Genomic DNA, 22,344 nt, shown 5'->3' on the forward strand with positions numbered 1-22,344 from the left:
GGACAGTTTCAAGACGACTCATCAGGAGGCACTTCTGGGAGAGGAAGAACATTTGTCTGCTGGAATCCTGTGGTTTCTCTGTGTTATTCGCTGCTGAATGTCAGGGAAGGAGGAGAGGAGCCCCTGTAGCAAGTAATGAAAGTTGCAGATAGCTGGGAGGCTCTGACTGCATTTTGGGAATGCACCCCAGAAGGTACTGACTCCAGTATCCGTTCCTCGTTGTCCACCGCTGCATCTGGGTCATACAGTTTACGGAAGGCACTTTAAGGAACAGTTAGCCAGCTTTTATCAACAGAAACATTAAGTAACTTTGTACAAAATCCCAACAAGCCAAGGACAGAGCTGCTGACCAAGCCCAAGAGCCTGAGAAGCATTAGCTGAGCAGTAAAACAGTGGGAAGCTGATCATTAAAGACCTGAAAATCACCATTTTTTTTTAACACTTGCCATGATGTACATTCAAGATTTTTCTCGCCAGCTTTCCAATAAAAATAACTCTGAAGATAAGCACAATCACAGAAACCACACAGCTCCAGACTCCTCATGGCCCGCGAACAAGATTTTTCCTCTACACTTTCATTGTCTGAGGTGATGCTACCGGAGTTCCCTCAAAACTTTGAGGAACACAAAAAAACTTCCTTCAGGGCAGAGGAGACACCCCACCTGCTCCACGATACCTTAACACAGCGCTTTTCCCCGCACTGCCGAACCCAAACAGGCGCCCACACCCGCTCCCCACCCACACACCGCTGCCTGCCCACGGGGAAAGGCTGCCCCCCACCCACCCACCCTCGGGAGGGGCCCATTTTTGGCGGGCTCTGCTGTGCCCCCTCCTCCCCTTCTCCCCCTCCGGAGGCCTCGGGTGCTGAGGGGACGGGGCTGCTCCCCCCCACCCCCCAAAAAGAGTCCCCTTCTCCCATTCCCACGTGACATTTCCACGCGCCCCCCCCCCCCCCCCCCCCGTGGTTGCCCTGGGGGGCTCCGCGCGGGGCGTGGCGGCGAGGAGGGGCGGTGCGTGTCACGTGTCACGTGATGCGGGCGGCCCGGAAAGGTCCGAGGAGGAGCTCCGCCGCCGCCATTTTCCTGCGGCGCCCAGTGTGTGTCCCCTGTCCCCGGCCCAGCGGAAGGCGCGCAGGGGGAGGGGACGGAGGCTGGGGGAGGGGGGGGTGGGAGGAGGAGGAGGGGGAGGGGTCCCTGCTCGGGTGACAGGTCCGTCCCTGAGGGCGGAGCGGGGGCCGCCTGCGGCACGGCGGGGTGAGGAGTGCGTGCAGCTCCTTCCCCCGGCTAGTCCTCCCGTCCCGGCCCCTGAGGAGGGAGCGGAGCCGCTCTCGGTTCCAGCACCGCCAGCAACCCGCCATGTCCGGCCAAAGCCTCACCGACCGCATCACGGCGGCGCAGCACAGCGTGACCGGCTCGGCGGTCTCGAAAACCGTCTGCAAGGCCACGACCCACGAGGTCATGGGGCCCAAGAAGAAACACCTGGACTGTGAGTACCGGGGAGGGATGGCGACCGAAGGGCTTCCCGCCGGGCTCCGCGGAGGAGAGGGATTGCTCGGCCTGTCCCGGGGCGCTGTGGAGCGGGGTGTCCGCTGTGGGGCTGCCTCCTTTCCCACCAGCCTGGCGGGGACGTGAAGCCTCGTCAGGCGGAGGAGTTCTGTGTGTTTCAGCATAGGACGTTCTCATAGGGGAGGGGGGGCGGGTAGGATCGGGGACGTGGCGATGGAGAGCTTGGGAGAGGCTGTTCAGTGTATCTGCGCTCCAGAAGGGGCCTTATAAGCTCTTCCCTATGCACAAGGCCCTGGAGAATGTGGGCTTCTAAAGGGACAGGACTTCTCCCATTCCCCTTCCTTGGAGAGGGAAAAGCACGGAGGCTGATCAGAGGAATGGACTGTAATTTCCTTACTAGTTGATCTCGTTTGTGTTTTGCTAGGGAAGCACTCCCCTGTTCTGTAGATGAGGTGCCGGAGGCTCAAGAAGGAATAGCTAACCGGTCATCCTAATTTTTCCCTAGATAGTCTACTGAAAAAAAAAAAAAAAAAAAAAAAATGTTTGTCTACCATTCTTGTAACTCTTCCACATAGAAGAATGGGAAATGAGTGCTTGAAGACCTAATCTTTATTAGTAAGGGTGTTCTTAGTCTTATCCATTCTAGTCTGTCTCCTTCACTTGGGAAGATGGGTCCAAGAGGACTTCTTTAGACCTGCTGTACCCGAGTTTCACATTCCCTGGAGCGTCTGGCCATTTTTCTGTTTCTATTTAAAACAGATCCAAGGTGGGAAGAATTAAAAGGCTTGCTATCAGCTATGTTCGGTTCAGGTGTTTGTGAAGAGAATTATGAGCACCAAAGTTCATATTAGTGTGTCTCTCACTAAGCTGTAAGGTCACAGGACTGAGGATGTTCTTGGCTTGAATACCTGATTATCTTGCATCTGGTTATTCTAGGCCTTTTAACGACTCACACACCCCATCCCCCACTTTTTTTTTTTTTTTTTTCTCCCTTCCTCGCATAAGTAAGGAAAGATACTGGAGAGATGTGTAGCTATACCTTCTGTGTGTGTGCTTTCCCCTTTCCTCTCACCCATGTCTGTGAGGAGGTTGGGTCTTCGTGTGTCTTGAATTTGTGCCTCCTGAGTCTCTCTATATCCAAATGAGAAGCCCAGATGGTATTACTGGGGTTAATTGTACTGCAGTTATTTCTTATTTCCACCAAACCATGTCTGACTTAAAGGTTTAAGCAATTCTTGTTCCACGAGTACCAAAGAGGGATGTGATACTTTTAGGGTAGCCCCCGAACAGCTGTCTTTGTTTCCTTCTGGTATTCTCTGTTACATTTCATGTTTCACATGAAGACTGGGTGGTAACTGAGTGGCTTTATTTTTGATCAGCTCCGGTGTCAGAAGGCTCAGTAAATCTTTGGTCTCTATGTACCTCAGTCTCATCAGATAGAGAAAACACCTTGTCATATGGTTTATGTATGAAGTTGTGTTACTGGATTTCACACAACAGAAGGGATGCTTTCTGGAAAAGAAACCTTTGTTATGTTTAGCCTGGAATAGTGCTAAAAGTACAGTCAGTACATCAAACTGACCAGACATCTGCTCTTCACACGGGCATATGTATTCAGTTGTGGTGTTCTGAACACGGTTGCTAGGGGGCATCCTAATTGACACCTATTGGATGCTGCTGTAGAAGGGTGTTTGAACTTCCTCAGAAAGATACCTAACAGTTGCTAGATAACAGGACCATTTCTGTATTTCCCTTGTCAACTCTAGGGTGTCAGAACTACCAGTCCTGCCTCCTTCTCTGAGAATTCTTTTATAAGTGCAAAGTAAACCTTTTTATTTTTTTATTAGTTTTGCTGCTTGACATTTTTTTGTTTTTCTTTTCCCCAGTGCTTAAAATAGAACATGGGTAGATAAGTTTTGTATGCTGCCCTTAAGTATGTTGGGAGTCTCTGTTCCTGGCATCAGGAAATGACACATGGTTTTGTAGTTTGAAAATTTTCTTTGTTCATAGTGTTTATGGTTGTATGTTTAAAAATGAATGCTTTTTGCACAAGCTGTGACTCAAGCCCCACCTCTGAATTACTTGCACATATCTTCCTTTTGCAATATTTGCAATAAACAGTTTAGCTGATAAGTACTATGAATAACAGATAATGTACCAGTCTTCATAGATGACATGCTTCTTAAATATTTTTCTAATTAGTGTTTATTGTGATAATGACAGAAAACTTGCTTAATTAAAAGTTGTATCCTGGAGGTGTTGATAAGCAGTTTTCTAGGGCTGGTACTGAACATACCCCTGGTATGAAGTCTCAGTTTTGTACTATTTTCTGTGACCATGACGTATGTTCTCATTAATATGATATTTGTATCACTTGTACAGATCTCAATCTTTGACTGCCCTGTCTCTGAAATTCTTTTTTTGATAAGCTTGAGCCATCATGAACACACCTGAGTAGCTCAGCCTCACACAGATGTCAACTCATACACTTGGAGGGAAATCCAACATAGGTACCCGTGCTCATGATTATTACTATCTTTATTTGTCTTGCTCTTGACTTGCTGTAGAGTTGCAAAACTAACATGCTTCCCATCCTAGGTTTGTATATTCCCTCTGTATTTTCCTCAGTGGCCATTACCATAATAATAAAAGAATGTAAGAAAGCATTCTTAGTTCATAATGATAAAAATAAAATCTACTAAAAAAAAATGTTCTTTCTCTCCAGCTAGAAAGCTTAGTTGCTTGTTTTGTTACAGGGAGAAGGAGATAGAATTCTAATTTAAGAGTGGACATGGCTTATGGTAGGTACCAGCAATCATATTATGGTCATGTACTTGCACTCAGCTCATCTTTTTCTCCTTTTTGGGAGGTCCAGTCTTATAGCTGGGATAAGATTTCTTTTTTTTTTTCTAATCTAGGTGATGCTTTTGTAATGATGGATTACTTGTTAGATAGTAATCAAGCAGGTTTAATAGTCTTGGAACCCTCAAAGCATGGTGCATGAAATTTCTTTTACAGAAAACCTAGTTTCTTGAGGACTTTGTCCTAGTTTTCACACCTCTGAGCAGTGATAGCTCAAAACTGGTTTGTGGGTTTAACTTGTGCATGGTGATTTATGCAGCCCTTTCTTTTGTGTGTAACTTTTGGTTGCTGTGTTTCGTTCTGTACAGTGATGTTAAGAATGAGTGGTTTAGATTATTGGAATGTAAAGGGTGCTGGAAAACTTTTTGCCAGTTGTTTTTTTGTTTTTTGGTTTTTGGGGTTTTTTGTTGGTTTTTTTTTTCCCTCAATTATTTTGGGAGGGGGATGGATGGTGCTTCTGTAGATACTTGGTGGGTAATTCATCTTAGAAAAACCCAAAGATACATAGTTAATGCCAAGTAGGAAGTTTCAAAGGGTCAGCTGAGTGAAACTGCTGTAGCAGTGATATCTCAGTAGCATAAAAACATTTGTATTCATGTTGTGGAGTGCAGTTAAAACAGCTTTGATGTGAAACATACTAAGGGTTGGGTTCTTGAATGAGTATGGCATAGTAACACTATCTGCATGTAGCTAATGGAGTAGCACTCTTTAAAGGAGAATGTGGATGGATGGCTTGGAAGGAAGTTGCAGTGCTGTAATTATCCATTCTTAACAGGAAATCTCTCTATAGTTTTGCCAGAGTGTAACTTCCTTGACTTCTTGTTGTGAAGAAAAATCTGTATACTTAAGGGCTTACCATCTTCTTTGTGTTGGGTCCATGTTTGTGTGAAGCTATCTAAGTGAAAGTAAACTTAATTGAGCTTGTTGGGAACTTATTTCCCAAGTCCCTAGTGTTGTCTGTTTTGGTTTTGTCTAGAGGCTTCTACTAGAATTCTAGATAAGACTTTGTTTGTGCTGGGGAAAGCTTCCATTTCTAAATAAGATGGTACACAGAGTGTATTTTATAAAACGGAGGGATGAGGATAATTTCTTTTCCCTGCATCTCACAAAAGGAATGTAGTAAAGCTGGGGAAAAAAGTGTTTCCAGTGCTCAACTGCCTTTATATACTGAAGCATAACTGGGTTACTTCAGTGATGCAGTGAGTTGATTTCTGTTGTCTGTGGATACTACTCTGTTCACCAGTAGAAATAGATTGTCCATGTTCTTTTATGGTATTGTAGTTCTTTACCAAATGATGGTGGTTTGTTTTTTTTTTTTCTGGTTTGGCAGGGTTACCTGAGGTTTCTGGTGGTTTTTTTTTTTCCCATTTTATAGCCTACTTAAATTTCTGGAGGCACTCCATTGTTTGTTGTTTGTTTGTTTGTTTTCTTAGAACTGTTCCCCGTAACTGTAATTATTTCAAATATAGATAATTGCATTATTGCTACTTTCTTTTGAAGTATTAATTTTTCTCTCTAAATTCTTTTATGATTACTTTATAATTTCTTCCTTAGCCAACTTTTCCTAACTTTTAACTGGAATTCCTTTGGAATACTTGTTTATGCCTTTTAGTAAAGTATGAGAACTATCATACTCCTCTAGTCTGCCAGAGGGCCAATTTTCTACCTCAGCTGCTCATTTGCAGAAAGAATAGCCATTTAGTGCTGCAGCTGTTGTTTTATTTTACTTAGCCTGAAGCATTATTCTACTTTGGGTGAAGTAAGAGGCAGGAACTAAGGAGGAGAAGCAGTAGGACACCTGCAATCACCTTACTGTGAGTCTTCTCACTGCCATTGTTTTGCATGAGCTGTGGTTATTAAGGTATCATGTAATTTTGGGCTGTAGCTCTAGGTTTTTTATTAAATGCTGCAGTAATCTCTCAACTTCTAAAAGTGATATTTGGAAGAGGCATTCTGTTGCAGTTCAGCATGTGATCCAATAATACATTTCAGTCTTTTTTTTCTTGATCTTAACATAAGTTTTGGATCTGTAGATGTGAAAGTTTTAAGCTGTTCCTAGTGAGTGACTTGGCTCACAGTGTAACACTAGTTTGCATTATAATTCAAGAGAGATGACTTATTCAACATGGAATTTAAAGCTTCCCCTTTTTTCTTTGTGTATGTTGCTGTATTTAAAGTACATAATCTGTAAACTGCAATACCAAGTGGTGCTGGTAGAATGCTGGGAAAATTCACTTGTTAAATGTGATTTTTGAAGGTACATCTTGCTCTCCCTGGAAAATGCAACATGCTTGCTGAAGCAGAGACACCTTTTGCATTTGAAAGCTTTTTTTTTTTTTTAACAGCATTCCTTCATTTCAGTTTCTCAGTATCTTTAAAATCTTTTCACTATTAATTCTTAAATACACATATCTTATTTTAAAATATCCCTGTTACTACTCATCAGATATGTACACTTATTATCTGTAAACCTTGCAGAAGCCATTCCTCAGGCATATTACAAGAAATCAGGTGAGCACTGTAAATGGCTTGTTTATAAAATCTTGAAGTCCTGTAGTGGGATAGTTATTAAATGTTTCCAAACAGCTCAGAATGCAAGCAGTAATCTCAAATGTGTTCTTACATCTGAGTATTTTAGGAACCTCTTCTGCTGCAGCAATGAAAACCACTTTGTGTCAAAGAATTGATTTTGTCTGTGTGTGTCCGTAAGTATGTGAGTTCAACCATATAGATTTCCTGCCAGTTGAAGTCTTGGCACTGGAAGTGGTTGTAATTTGGAGCTGAATGTTATCTTGTGAAGGATTAGGTAGGAGACATTTTATTACTGATTACATCTGCACTGGATTAGAAGGAAACAAGAAATAACTGGCCAAAAAGCTGCAACCAAGTGGAAAGGAAAGAAACGGATGTTGATATAAAACTGTTGGGTTTTATATTTTTCTTGCTCTTCTAGCAGTTTTCTCCATTATGAAATGTAATCAGGAACAGGCAGGGTATGAACTTATTAAATGTGTATCCTAAATTGAAAGGAAGTAGAAATACTGTTGCACTTGGTATTTCACCTCTAGCTTTACATCAGAGCTTTCTCAATCAGCTTGTAGTTTCTGACCCTGAAAGTACTGTTAGTATTTCCAGTGCTAACTTGGGGTACTCTCAAATCTACTAGTGGCAAATCCAAGCTGAGAGTATATGTGTCAAATTGGGTTTTGAGATTTGCAAAATTAGGCAACTAAGCTGTATTCAACTGTGTGAAAATAACTTGATGAAGTTAAGCATTTGATGGACTACAGGTATGCTGAGTTTTTCAATTGTGACAAAACATCTCCTGTGCTATTTTATTGAAGGAGCTTTAATGAAGTAATGCTTATTTGGATCATTTGCAATAGCAAACATGAGTAAATTAGGTCTTTATAAATTTTATCTCAAAACAGAGGGTGTAAAATAACAAGATGTAAAATAACAAGGTGTAAAATACACCAAGGTTTAACTTGGTAGTGTCAATTCCCAACATGAACCATGAAGAGAAATTCTGTGGTTTTATTTTAATACGTGCCATGACATACATCTATATATATATATATAGTCTGTAAATAAAATTTAAAAAAACAAATCCCAAAGACAACAAAGGTGAGTTTTGATTAATTTTGCGCTCTCCTATATAATTCCCGTCAGACCTGTGTTGATTTACTGAGGCAGAGTTCTTTGGCTCAACCCCTTTCTATGCATTCTCCTAGAAAGACACTTTTGAAATGTGCACATAATGTTCTTTATTGCTTCCTCCCAGTTCAGTCACAACATCCGTGCACTGCAGCAGCGGTGCCGCTCTAGCAGCACCAATTCTTTTGCTCATGTAGGAAGTGATAAGTTTAGACGGGTTGAAACCACACTCTGGTATTTCACATATTTACTCTAAATATGGTACTTGCAGTAGCACGTAGCTTAGCTATTCTAGCTGCCAATTGTGTGCTGTGACATCACCAAAATATCTTTGTAGCCTTTGTCATTTTTTAATAGTAAATACAGTTTAAAGCACAGATTATGAATATACAATATTCATTCAATATATTATGAATACCACTGTTTACTAGTCAAACATGTAGTGTATAAAAAAAGTTCTTCGGGTTAATAGTTTATAAAAACTGATTTTTTTTTTCTTTGTAATCCAGTTGGAAAAAGTAGTAGTGAAATTCGTATCATTCATCAATTGGTTTTGCTCAAAAAAAGCCTAGCAAAACAAAACCAACCCACTGGTATTCAGTTGCACACCATGACATTCTAAAGTTACAATAGTAAACTGAATTTCCAGACGCAGGGTGTATAAAATAAAGTTTAAAACTAAACTCGGGTTACAAACAGAAGCAAATGTGTTTTAAATTATTTATCTATATTTATTTATTTTGGAGTTTTACATGCCTTGAATCTGGCAGTAGATCCACTCAGTGCAGCTCTGATTGTCATTTGTTTTTCTGTCTGCTAAATCAGAAGGTTGAGTGTCTTGGCTATCAACCAGTAGAAGTAGGTGTCCTCATTTTCCTTGGCATTCTTAAGGGCTGCTTGTAACTCACTTTGCTGTTGATATTTGGATTCCTCTGGGGTAGATAATGTGCTGTCATGTGATACAGCAATGTTTCTGTACCTGTCTGTTGCTTTTCAGGTGTGTACTTTTTGTTTAGGGTTTAGTTTTATTATGTAGTCTTGTGTCTTTGTTTTCTCCCCTTCTCCCTATGTGTTCAGAAATCACATCAACATTTTATCTGCATATGTTTGCAGTTGTGCTTGGTTTATTTGACTGGTATCTCCACTCTTGCTGACAAATGGGTCAATACTTAATTGGAAATTGGGTCACACTTAAATTTGAATTTCATTTATCCCCTTCTCCTCCCTTCCCTCCCAGTATTGCTACAATAGTTGCAGCCATACATGCAAGTCTAATTCAAAATATGAAGTTTTCTGATCCCTAGCTCTGTGTATTCTTGACCTGACCTTTTTTTAATGTGAAATGTTAGTAGTTGTTTAAACAATTGTGATGGTTAAGCCACTGTACTGACAGTGGTGATGTAATTTGATTGGATTTAATTGTCTGTCCCTTTTTCTCTTTGCCAGGAACCATTGGTGTTCATAGTTCTGCAAATAGGCTGTTATGAAGAGATTAAAAATAAATTTCATTTAAAAATCAGTCTGTTAGAAGTACTGCATTACATATAGCAGCTACATTGAGCTTTAGTTCCCAAGGAAATTTCTGTATTGATGTAAAACTATCTTCATTTAGTGTAGCTTACTCATGAAATGCCTTCATTTTTCAAAAAATACCTAAGTTTAGTATTTGTCTAAGTGATTATAGCAGTTTGTAAGTTTTAGGGGTGAAATTCAGGTGCTTTACTTGCAATTAATTTTTTATTCAGCAGGAGCTATAACTAGTACTGTTTTGAATCATAGCAGCAGTTGAACAGAAAGAAAATGCCTTTCTGAACAGTAATGTTGTGTTCTGTTTTCCTCTTGACAAACCTGAATTTGTTTACTGTTTAGAAATACACTGGAATCCTTAGGTAGATTCTAATTCTGAATTAATTCTCAGAGTAACATACCGTGTCACTTTGCTGTCATTGATACAGACATAGATGTTGATATAGTCACTTGTAATTAAATGGGGTTTATTCAGATGGCTGAATTTAGATTTGTTATCTTTTTAATAAAATTTTCTGCAATGTATGAAAAAACTGTCTTAAATTAAATAGGAATAATTTATGCCTGGAGTGAGAATCACAGTACAGTGTTGTAGAATAAAATTGAAGTATCAAAAATTATACATGAAGTGGATTTTAGTCATAGGAATAAAAGAGAACTTAATGGAAACCAAATATGAACACTTTTGTATTCCTGGGGTGTAGTTATTTATAATAAGAATATGAAATGCATAATAAGTTGCTACATTTGATTAGCTGTCTGATGGAAAAGCTCAAGATGCACAACACTGAGCTGTAAACATTTTTGAAACATAGGGACACAGGAGAAAATGATCATCTGGATACAAACTTCTGTTTTTAAGTTCTTGGTAGGTAAGAGGGAGCTTGCTCGAACTTTATTCCAGTTCTGTTCATCTGGAATTCTTTGCCATAGCAGTAGTGTTATGAAGCCTAGCAAATGTAATGAAAGCTAAAACAAATTTATTTCCTAGCACATTACTTTGCATTAAAAGTACAGAATATGTGAAATTCATTTCAGTGCTGAATTTGGTGTGTAAGTGGATAGAAATCCAGAGAAGCTTTTTTTTTTTTTTTTTTTTTTTTTTTTTTTTTTTGGGTTCACAGCAGCACAGTTAGCTCAGTCTCTCAAGTTTGGAATTGCATTGTCATAAATCGAAAGCTCTTAGGTCCCCAAGGTCAGATTTTCTGTTTGTTTTGTTGGCTTTTGCTTTTTGTTTACACAGTTATTTTATGAGGAGACTTTCTTCATATTTAGTTATCTGTAAGTAAAATACAGTGTGTTGGAGGAGTTACTTTTGATGTTAATTTAAACTGCTAATGAAGAGCCTTTGTAGACAGGAATGTGGTCAACCTCTTGGTATACAGTAGGGCTGACACAAGGTGTTAATACTTAGTTTTACTATAGCTCCATGTATTTTTTTCAGGTTTCTGAAAAACTTGTTCTAACCAGTGAACAAGTCATACAGTGAAGCAAAAAGAATAACTATATTTTGCATAATCCTCCTTTGTAATCCTCCTTTAATTGAGAACCAAAAGGCAGATGCTACTTACTTCTGCTCAGCTTTGGAGTCATCTTGGAGTCTGTTTGCGACAGGGACAGTCTTTGCATATTGGTAAAATAGAGAAATTCCCATCTGTGGGATACAGGGGAGTTCTTTCCGTGTGCAGCTTCCCTTACTGGTACAGTTTCAGGTTGGAGAGTTTGAAGCTCTGTGTTTGTTTTAAAACTTGGTGAAACCTGATAACCACATGGTCACTAATGAAGTACTCAAGAACACAGACTGGGGGAAGAGGAGAATTTATCTGGATTTATGGAACTCAAACATTTACAGCATTGTTGTAAGAGGGTGGGTTCTCCTTTGTAAGGTTCTTTGCTTTAACCTGCTGAAAATCAGTAAATGTTAATATATGGTGCTGGAAAAATACAACTTAATTTTCACTCTCCATGTTAAATGAGGATCATTCTGACTCCATCCTAACCTGTATCAGAAGATGTTTTAAAACTTTTACTCTGAGCAACTTTGACATGGGCTGTAAAGGTTGGTTTGTATTGTTTTAACTCTTCTGCTTTTGTGAAAGGCTGCTGTTCAACTGTGCATTCCAACTGTGCTTAGGATGAGCCAGCATGAGTTTTGTTTGCTCAGGGAGCTCCAAATACCTCATGGGAGAATTTAGTCAAAATTGAAGAAGGAAGAAAAAGCTAAATTAGGCGGGCATTTCCAACATTTCTATTAATAGTTTGGAAGATTTTAGCTGTTCTTTAGCTTGACTGCCTTCCTCTATGGGAGAGCTGCACATTCACAGTATGTGTGAGCAGAAATAGTTTGTTGAAGCTAGCTGTGTTTTGATGGGGGAGGCAGGTGCTTCTTTTTTTCTTTGAGCTTCAGTGTTCCATGTTATCTAATTTACTAACAGTTCATGTCAAAATCTGATCCTGTATTGGCAAAGAAAAAGTATGAAAATGGCTGTCAGTGAACGTGAAATAGATGGTATAGAACTGATGGAGCTTATATTAAAATGGCTGCAAGAAATGCTTTAGATCCAGGTACCAGGAATATGAGTTGCTTGAAAAAATCAGTTCAATCTATTTAGAAAGTACCAACACTTTTAACCAAAATTTCTAGAATTTTGCATGTTGCCAAATATGTTAGCATGAAAGGAACATCTTCATGTTTTGGGGTTTTTTTTGTTAAACTGCTTTGTCGTATTCCTGTTGGGAAAACCAAAAAAATTAGTCCCACTTAGTAGTAGACAGAAGTCACACAGGGATGTCTGGTAAGTAGATGGCCTTTCACATAAAGAAATTGCTTGTGAGATTTAGGGGAAAGAGCATAGAATAGAAAGAAAGCAACACACTTTCACAATTTCATGTCTGGAAGTCATTTTAGACTTCCTACTATCATCTCAGTCCCCATGCTTTGTTATAAAGATGAAATTTTTAAAATTTTTTTTTCAATGTAGAGAAAAATAAAACTTTGACACATTCTGCAAAATGGTGTATTTAAACTGTTGTGCATAACATCAGAGCACAAAACTGTGACTTGTTTGTTCTCTGAGGTATTAGCCTAAGTACCTAAGTACTGTGCTGTCTTGTGGGGGGTTTTTTGTGGTTTTTGTTTTTTGACAGTCACTTTGTAGGAGAAGGTGGATGTTTTATTGTCATTGAATGATAAATATTTGAATTTGGAAGATTTTTCTGCTTATTAGTCACATGATTTTCTTGACTTTGCCTTGTATTCCCTACTTTTTCACTTTTGTCAGGCTAGTTCTTATGTCATGTTTAATAAAGCCTTAAATCATAGCTAGTTTTTCTAAGATCTGTGAAGTTGTATAGTCAGCTAAACCAACTAACAATCATCTGACAGGCACTGTGGAAGCATGCTGGAGATCAAGAGAAAAGCAAGATCTGTATATTTTTCCATACAGAATAGGAAACATTGCATGTCTGGATTGTAGTGTTGTGTGTGTGGTGTGTGAAGTTTGTTCACAATGAGACCCTGGGCTGAAGCCTGCTGTCTGGAGAGTTTCACTCCTACAGGAAGGCATCATGCTAGGTGTGAGGAAAAGCATGTAGCACTGTCATGTAATAAGTAGTAATAACTTAAAAAAAAACTAAGTAGTTTGGATTTGCTTCATGTCAGAAAATACACCTCTTTTAGTAAGTTTATGTACTGTGCTTTTGATACTTTCTATACCAAATTACTTAGTCATTTTTGCATCTTTCTTTATGTTGAAAGAGCATAATTTGATAGTCATGCTATTTTAGGGTATGTCTTAGCCATCTTTGGTGATACGTGCAAAAGTTTCCCAGTTTTTTTGATTTATCAGGTTGAACTTCTTTTGCTCCTCTTAATAAGTATATGAAAAGCAGTTAGACTGCTTTTTAGCCAGTATACTGCAGAGGCAAAAAGATCTTTAATAGATGCTATTTTACCAGTTGAATCTTTTGACAGTACAGTTTATTTTGTACAATGAACTAGCATGAACTCTTGACAAAAGAAGGTATATTTCCACAAAATTGTGTATCTGGGTGGTTTTTTGTTAATAATTAACTGGGCAAGTCTCTACTGTATGTGAATCTGTAGAGGATGGTATCTGCCATAAATATGTCCTCCCTTGCTTTTAAATATTGCTACAATTACATTGAATTTATTACGCTATTAAATTTCTGGTTTGCTGAAGACACCAGTACATTTAGTGTGCTGCAGGCATTACAGACTCTGGGAGGTTGCATTGTAGATTGTGTTTGGACATGAGTGCTTTCCAGAAATTGGAAACACTTAGATGTAGAGAAGGTCACACTCAGACCAGAAAACTTTGCTGTGTGGAGATGGATATTCACATCTTCATCTGCAGTTTCAGCACTGATAGAGGTAGGTAAATACAAAGACATAACTCCTTTAACTCAAATAAATGTTTCCTGGCAGCTCCCAAAGGCATTCAGGTGAAATGTGCTATCTTTGCTCTGAATTAATGTCTACATAGAAGGAAATCTAATTTTCATAGTATTTTTAAATGGGAGGGAATAACAGATAGCTCAAACAACTTTGCTAGAGTGAATATGACCTTTGAGCTTGTGAAATGAGACAAGTACTGGAGTAGGAAGAGCTCAGATCAGATGACTTTGGTTGTTTTATCTTTGGTTTTGTCTATTAGACTGTCTAATTAAAGATGCAGCACTGGCAGTCAAGGGAAGAAAAAGTAAATTTACACATGTGTGATAAGTTCTAAAATAACAAAGATCAGGAGAATTTTTTTGGCTTGAAAATCTGTTCAGTGAGATGTGGTGGCAGGAGGTCAGTCTGAGGTTTGTACTAGATGGTGGTTTTAGTTTCACTGTGCTATGGAATGACAGTTCACCACCACCACCACCACAAAGCTACATTCCGATGCATCCTTTAGACTGAAGTGATCTGGAAGTCAAACATCTAAACCATCTGAATTGCACTTGTGTGAATACTTTGTATGTTTAGGAGCTACATATATATTTATAATTAGAAACTCTGCTGGAGTTGTTTAATGACAAAATGCGCCATGCATGAAATAAGGCATATTTTCTTTGATTTTCTGTAATCCAGGATTAAGGAAGTCAAAGGTCTTGGAAGGCAGCACAGGTACTTTGGTTGCTTTTGGGTATATTTTTTGACAGGTTTGATCTGAATTCCATATGGAACAGGTAAGCTCTGGGACTGGAAGCTTTGAAGAGGGGGCATTTAGCTTTGTCACAAATGGTGGTATCAACAACTACGAAACTTATTCTCACAAGTTGAGATCAGTAGTTCTTTGCAGAATTGAGAGGGTCAGATACTGGTGTAAACCCTATTTATATTAAAGGCCCACTTTCTTGAAAATATTAAAGCCATTTTTTTCTGCAAAACATGTATAGAATTGTGCTTATTGTGGGTTTTTTGTTCTGCAGTGTCTGCTGTTGACAAAATGGTTTCTGTGTTCCAGTATACTGGGCTACAGTAATGTTACTGTACCACTGGTAGAGAGTGCCAGGTAAGGGCATATTGTTAGTACTTTGCATGAGTCTTGGAGGTGTTTGAAAGCAGGCTGCTAGGACTGGTTGCTTACTATTGACAGTACAACAGCAGCTTGTATGTGAATCTCACAAGTCCTGTTTTTAACACCGTTTTATTAGCACAACTTCTTTATATTGTATGGAGATGTGATATCTATGGAGTATTTACAGACTAATGTCCTTTAGACCAGAAGAAAAAGGCTCTAAGTGCATACTATAACTAAAAATTTACAGCATGCAAAGGCAGATGGCTTGGGCACTGCTCTTGTCAGAGAGAAGGATAGAGAATAGCATGTTAACATATTCAGTGCATACTTGGTGATGAAGAGACCTGAGGGTTAATATCTTTGGCATCATATACTGATCTCTTGTGGTTGTCTGTAAACCATATTATGTGTCTTCTCCATCCACCTTAAGGTAAAATTGTAGGATAAACTGGAATGTGCAGACTGCTTGAAATAGCTGTCTTTATGCAGTAGGAGACAGGAGTAGTGTTCAAACTGTATGGTTTTCCAAGAAGTTAGTCTTTATCAAAGTAGAAGTGCTTAACTTAATGCAATTGTGCTGTCATTCATCCACTGTGTGTGACTATCCACACTATAAATATTATATTGAATACTTAAATATTTATTATATTCCATATAGTAGTTTAATATAACATTTAATATGCTGAACTAAATACTTATTTCAATATTGAATCAGATGGCTGTCATTCAAAATCAAAGCTTCCCTGGCCAGCTGTCCTAATGTATCTTCAAACAGTGCTGCTCACACATAACCCTTCAGGTATTTACCTGCTTTCTCATTCATCAGAAGTGGATGCATCCTCAAGTGTTTGCTGTCATATGCTTTTAAAATACTGACTTAATGTTCCAAAAAAAAAAAAAAAATCAAATTTATTCATAAATGCACAGAAGCTATCATGTGAGAGAGTAATTGCTTCTCCCTGGTTTAAACAAGCCAGTGGGTTAAATACTCAGGTGGAATGTACTGCTTAGGCAGGAATTGTCATGTTTGTTGGCCAATACAGGCATTTTTCATCTTGTAATTAGGAATTATCTTTAGAATATGATTCATGGAATACAACTCATTATTAAGCATGTTTGTAAAGATAGGATCAAAGCTCAAAGTTTACAGATACATTTCAGTGGGAATATTGAACCAGTTTGTGAGGGGGGGAGCTAAAACTTACTTTGGACTAGATTTCATGATAATGCTTTAAAAGGCTCTGAAGGAATTGAATGTGGAGCAAAAGTGTTCAGCTATGTTAACACATCTTGCATATTTCTCAGCCTTTGAGTGCTGAAGCAGTAGTTTATTTGTTCTGTTTAGAGGAATAAGTTAAGATCTTAAGAGTAATGCAGTATGGGTGAAACTTGGAACTTCGCAAGGACAAGGCTTTAGCAGAACGAGAATACCTCGGGTAGCTGAAATGCTGTCATAGCAAGTATAACTTGAGAGGGAGAAAAATATTACCTGTATAAGTAATTTTATACATCCATCTCTTATTATTATGAAATAAAGGCAATTAGATGTTCACAAGCTCTGAGAAAATGACAGTATATACCTAGTGTTCAGGAAGAAAAGCTTGACAATAGTGTTTGGCAGAATTTTTATCTTTGGAATCTGGATCATTTACGCTAATAGGTCCCCCCTAGTTTAAATTTTTAAAATTCTTTATAAGTATTTCAGTTAAATAAGTGTTGCATGTGGGAGACTAATTTTTGATAGGTCTTTCAAACTGCTACAATGCTAGGTAGAGGGAAAGCAGTGTTAGCTCTTGGAAGTATAAAGGGATTCACTCAGGCTTTCACTCCTCAGCCAAGGTAGTTCCAGTGAGTGATGGATGACCTGGCCTAGGCTGAGATGACAGAAATCTTCACTGATATGAACATTAGTAGGGAATTGCTTTTCACAGTTTGTGCCCTCTATAGCTGTGGGCTCCTTTGGACTTTTTAACTTGTATTCAGTGAGCATGACTTCATCATATATAAACTACATCACTATAAATGTATGCTTAAAAATGTTTCTGCTTGCTGGATTTGTAATAAAAATGTGTATGTTTGTACTGAAGAGAGCTTATGATGCACTCTTTAAAATGGCATAGTGAGAAAGCTGTGGTGAAAAACCAATACCAGCAAAAATCCCTAGTGAAGCAGTAGTTTATTATGTCAAAACAGATCTTCTGCAGAAAGATTCAGAGTCACTGGTTATTCATCTGAAGAATTTTTTTCCAGCATGCCACATCTACTCTGGAGATCCATAACTTGAAATTTTATAACTGCATCCAAAAATAATTAACTTAACACGCCTGTTGAGGTGGCTCAAACATTGAGAGGCCTTTTTCCTTTAGGCTTCACAAGAGAGATAGTTGTGGCCAGACACCTAATACAAGAGGTGTCTGTTATTCTTTACAAGAGGAAAGAGGAAAGGAATGGCTTTTTTTTTTTTTTTTTTTTTTTTTTTTTTTTTTTTTTTGTCTCCCCTGAAACAATGCTAAGGAGTATTTACTTACATTAGTTGAACTCAAGTTGGCAGGACCTGATAAGCATCTTCTGAAATGAAATTTCAAATTCTACCTAAGTAATCTCTTAAAATTCTGGTGGTTGTCTCTAAGAAAACATGAATACTGAAGAGCAGCAGACAAAGGAATTCCAGAGTGAGCAGAGGACCTGGAAAATGTATCATTAGACAACTAATATCTCTTAGATACTTTTGTATTAATTAATATTTTAAGATGTTTACAAAGTTACATCTCCTGTTACAACTGATCCTAATGGGTGCAGAGAGCAAGTGTGTTGTTTGGTGTGTTTTCTTTGCATAACTCTGAGTAGTGCACAGGAAAACTGCTTTGTTACAGGCTGCTTAATTCTGCCATCAAAGGAAGGAGAACATTCAAAGTGGAGAATATGGCCCTTTCTGATTCAAATGCTGCTTTTTAGTAATAATCTCCATGTTGAAAACCAAAATGTGTTAACAGAGAATAGCGTTCAGCAGGGGTGTGGTCAACAGCTCAATGCCCAAATGGAGGCCATCGCTGAGTGGCATTCCCCAAGGGTCAGTACTGGGACCAATGCTGTTTGTAACCTTTGTCAGAGATGTGTCTAAGATGAAGCAGGGGAGTTGTGTTGACTTGAGGTTCTTTCCAGACTTCACTGATTTGGTTTGATTTGCCTGTGATTTGATGGCAAGGGAGATGGCTGAATCTAACCTATGATGGGCTCTGAAAACAAAGTAGCTATTGTTTGAAATAATATAAATGTTAGTTAATGGAGGGAGTCAGAAGGAAAGTGATATTTATGACCCACTCTTGCTTCCCCATTGTTGGCGCTCCTAGCCTAACTGTTCATGTAATCATTCTGACCTCTTCCTAGAAATGTGTTCACCTGAAAAACTAACTTAGCTGACATGTTAAACTTGTGACAAGATCTTGGTGAATTAAGCTATGGTTTGTATTCAACTTGAAGAGTAGAAATGTTAGGGATAATGAGTTAGTTTGTTGCAGCAGTATCATTTATATCATTTATGAAATCATTAGTTTGAGTCTGTTCAGTTGTGGGCTTTATAGTCTTTTTCTTATATGAAAGTGAGAAGAAGAGTAAGAAGACTGATCTAAGCTAGGTGTCACTGATAGTGGTTCTACAACCTGATGTCTTGGAGGACTTGTTTCTTGGAGGGATACAGGTTCCAACAACCCATAAATTTAGTAAAAAAATATGCAGTAGCTGAGTGTAGCATAGCAAAACTGTTTAGTCTGAAAGGACTTATTTCAGATTTGCCATAACAAGAGATGACCTCCAGGGGTTCTGACCAACATGACTGATAAAATAAGTTGGTGATCCTAAGTATGTATAGCTTATTCATTCTGCTGTGATGATCTGGCAATTCAGGTTACTTTTTAAAATTCAATTTAACATAGTACCATAAACTTTTCTTGTCTCCAAGTGTGTGATAATGCTTACAGGTTGAATGGAACAGGTTAAAACTGTTTTTCCCAAGGAAAAATGTATCTGATCAGATAAGCAGATAGGAGGAAGTATCATGGTCTTGGTATGCTTAGTTTCTGAGATGCTCTATCTTGTTTATGAGCCATCATGATACACTATAATTGTGCCTGTAATTGTTTCTGGATTAAGAAGACAAATGCAGTTGAAATAAGAGCATTATATTTGCAATATGTGGCTGGAATTGTTGAGACAAAATTTAGTGTAATTTTAATATTAGCCTTTGAAGTGTGATAGGGGTACTCAGCAAGTGTAAAGGTAAGAAATCATTTGGGAAGGGATGTTCCACTATGTCTGTAAATTGATTCTGTAAAGGTAGCTTAGCTGGACTTGTCATTTCTGCAGTATTGGGAATTGTGGAGAACTTTAAACAATCATTATGAATGGTGGATCAGAACAGAAACATGGCATCTGCCTGTATGTGGGAATTAGGATGAAAAATTAAAATAATCTTGTTTGTCAGAGTGAATTACCTATTGGTTTTTGAGTTGCACTTCCCTTTTTTTAACTTCTTTTACCTTTTAGTTTCCCAATGCTTTGCTTGCTGAGGAGTTTTGGTAGACACTCTTAAAGTTAGTTGGAAAAGTCTTTTAAGGTCCATCTGAACCCATTTTTACTCTTTTTAACAGCAAGTATCTTAGTTTTTGCAGTTTTCAAACATAAGAAGTAAATGTTAGTCAAAGAGGAGTAGGAATAAATCTAGATAGAGATACCTGAGGCAGTAAGGCTAAGTTCACAGGGTTACTGATAGAGATTTAAATTAGTTTCTAAGAATTGCAATTAGAAATTAAAGTTTTAGGTAGGAGAAAGAACATGAAAGTCTTACTTGAATTGGAAGAAAAAGACAAGATGCATCTTGATGAAATGAGAATATAAATTGTTGGCTGTAGAACAAGTTATTCTACATTAGATTAAACATGCCCTCTGCATCTTTTATGCTGCTTATCTAATAAAAGTAAGATCAAATCACATTCCTTTTTAACCATGGAATGCCCTGAACAGAGTGGGGCTTCTTGGATGTTTTTGGTGCTTCCATAAATTATTTCCTGAGTCAGAGTATCTAGCTCCTGCAGTAGTGTTATATGCAGAAGAAGAATTTTCAACTGGAATGTTTATTGTTAGTTTAGTTTAGATTTCCTTGTGCCCCTCTCAAGGGGACTTGGGTGAAACCACTAGGAAGTCTGCTGTAGAAAACTCCTGGTAAAGCAGTTTGGTAAAAATGAGAAAAAGATGCTACATTTCGAACACATCCAGTTTCTGGCATGTTTTGTTATACACTGCAGAAGTAGGTGTTTTCTGGTAATTGTGAAAACATCTAAGTATCACTCAGTTTTCAAATACAGGCTGATTATATAATATTATTCTGTCAGATTAAATGTCAGTTACTGGCTCAGACTGAAATTTAACATCATTCTCTTTTTCTAGCTTGATCACTTAAGTATGCCATTTGGAGCTTATTTTGGCACAGGCTTCATTTGCAGTTACCAAATGTATCTCTTTGAGGAAGAAATCAATTTCAGGAGATTTCAATTTCTGCATGCTTTAATTCACGTTCAAAATTACTTTGATTATTGTTTTTCAACAGATTTTATTTGTTTAAATTCAGGAACTTTCTAATCTTATTTCCCAGTATTTAATAAAGGACATCACCTATGGAAGAGGTAGGAAACCTGGCTTTAAAATGTCAGTTGGAATGTGTAGGATCAGATCTGAATCTGTCAGGATTCATAGTTATCAGAACTGTTAATCTGTAGAAGGTGGTTTTAATAGTAGATTTTTACAGCCAGGCTCTGAATTTTGTTCTTATCTTAGGTTTTGTTGTTGGGTTTTTTTGTTTGTTTTTTGGTTGTTTTTTTTTTTTTTTTTGTAGGTTTTTGGTTTTTTGTTTTTTGGGGGTTTTTTTGTGGGTTTTGTAAGTGTTCAAAATCCTTTAATGAATATGAAGAATAGTACATGTTAAAATAGTAATGTACATGTACATGTTAAAATGTACATGTACATAGTACATGTTAAAATTTCTTCAAATATTTTCAAGGGGTTTTTGATATGGTTCCTAAACTTTTAAAATAAAACTGTGTATTTGTGATTTCTTTTGAGTTGGTTTGAAACCAGATAAATTTACAAAGATGCGCTAAGTGCTTCAGTTACCTTCATAATCAGCTTGTCAATTTGGGTGGACAAAAATAACCACTGTAATCCAAAATACTTGTCCTGAACAGTCATTTGAAAAACTTTTTTTATTGATGCTTTATACTGGATGTTTGGAAACATGGGACTATCATGACTGGTATTCTGTTCAAGGAAGATGAGCTGCTGCAGAAATTTGAAGAAACCAATGCAAGTAGAAAAAGTCTACTCTAGAGAGACTAGGTAATTCTAATCTTTTTGTTAAACTTTGCACAAACCATCCAGGCTAAAAATGAATTTTTATTTCAGCAAATGACAGAATACAAACTGATCATGGAAAAGTTTGCAGCTTTTGCAGTATGTACCTAAATTACGTTTCTTCTTTATTCAAGATTTGCTGTCAAATGTTCCATTAACTTAACTGTAGTGCCTCTTTGTTTGTTTGTTTTTGTCCTCAAAACCACTTATTTTTCCCATTGCATAACATTTTTCCATGTCCTTTTGGAAGGGAAAGATATAGCACACATGTGCCTTGCCAGAACTGGTGTCATAAGTGCTTAAAACCAACATAGATAATGTTAGCAGTTTGGGGGAGTGAGGCAAGGTTAATCCTGAACCCATACAAATTTCTTTAGAATTAGTAGAAGTAACTTAAACTTTACATTATCACTTAGTGCCTTCTGTAACTATATTTACAACACAGAATGAAAACAGGGAATTTTTTGCCTAGTGGTAAACCTCCTATTGGCATAAATCCCATCACTTGATTAACCAATTGGGTGAAGATTGTCTGACTTCGGATCTTTGAAATTTTCAACCAAAATCTTGCAAAAGGCCTCTGGCAGAGTGAGCTGCTGCTGCACTGTCTGTCATTATGTGGGGAATGGTCATGTCTCTCCCTTGGGGACAATGTCTTAACTGTGGAACTGTGTAACACGTTTGTGTTTCAACATTTGTGTTTCAGTTAACATTGCTTACCAAATGGGGCAACATTTAATGTTTGTTATTCTGTTTCAGTGATTAAATATTTGTGTGGAGTGAAAAGTATTAACAAAAGAAAATGAGACATAACATAGTAGAAAGTGGTATAACTTGAAAGTTGTGACATACAATGACAT

The 22,344-nt window shown here is 38.0% G+C and overlaps 1 protein-coding gene across 12 annotated transcripts in view; it reads left to right on the plus strand.

The window, feature by feature from the left end:
- Nucleotides 1–1,030: 1,030 nt before the first annotated feature.
- Nucleotides 1,031–22,344, plus strand: part of PICALM (phosphatidylinositol binding clathrin assembly protein) — a 67,820-nt gene continuing 46,506 nt past the window's right edge. For 4 of the 12 annotated variants that reach the window (XM_071730258.1, XM_071730596.1, XM_071730515.1 and 1 more), the window contains exon 1: nt 1,166–1,485. In XM_071730258.1, the coding sequence (XP_071586359.1) occupies nt 1,356–1,485 (130 nt within the window). In that variant the 5' untranslated portion in view covers nt 1,166–1,355. Of the gene's footprint in view, nt 1,486–22,344 lie in introns of all 12 variants that reach the window. The other 8 variants (XM_071730824.1, XM_071730899.1, XM_071730975.1 and 5 more) reach the window with 5 other exon arrangements.

Source organism: Heliangelus exortis, chromosome 1 (assembly GCF_036169615.1).
Source record: "Heliangelus exortis chromosome 1, bHelExo1.hap1, whole genome shotgun sequence".
NCBI lineage: Eukaryota > Metazoa > Chordata > Aves > Apodiformes > Trochilidae > Heliangelus > Heliangelus exortis.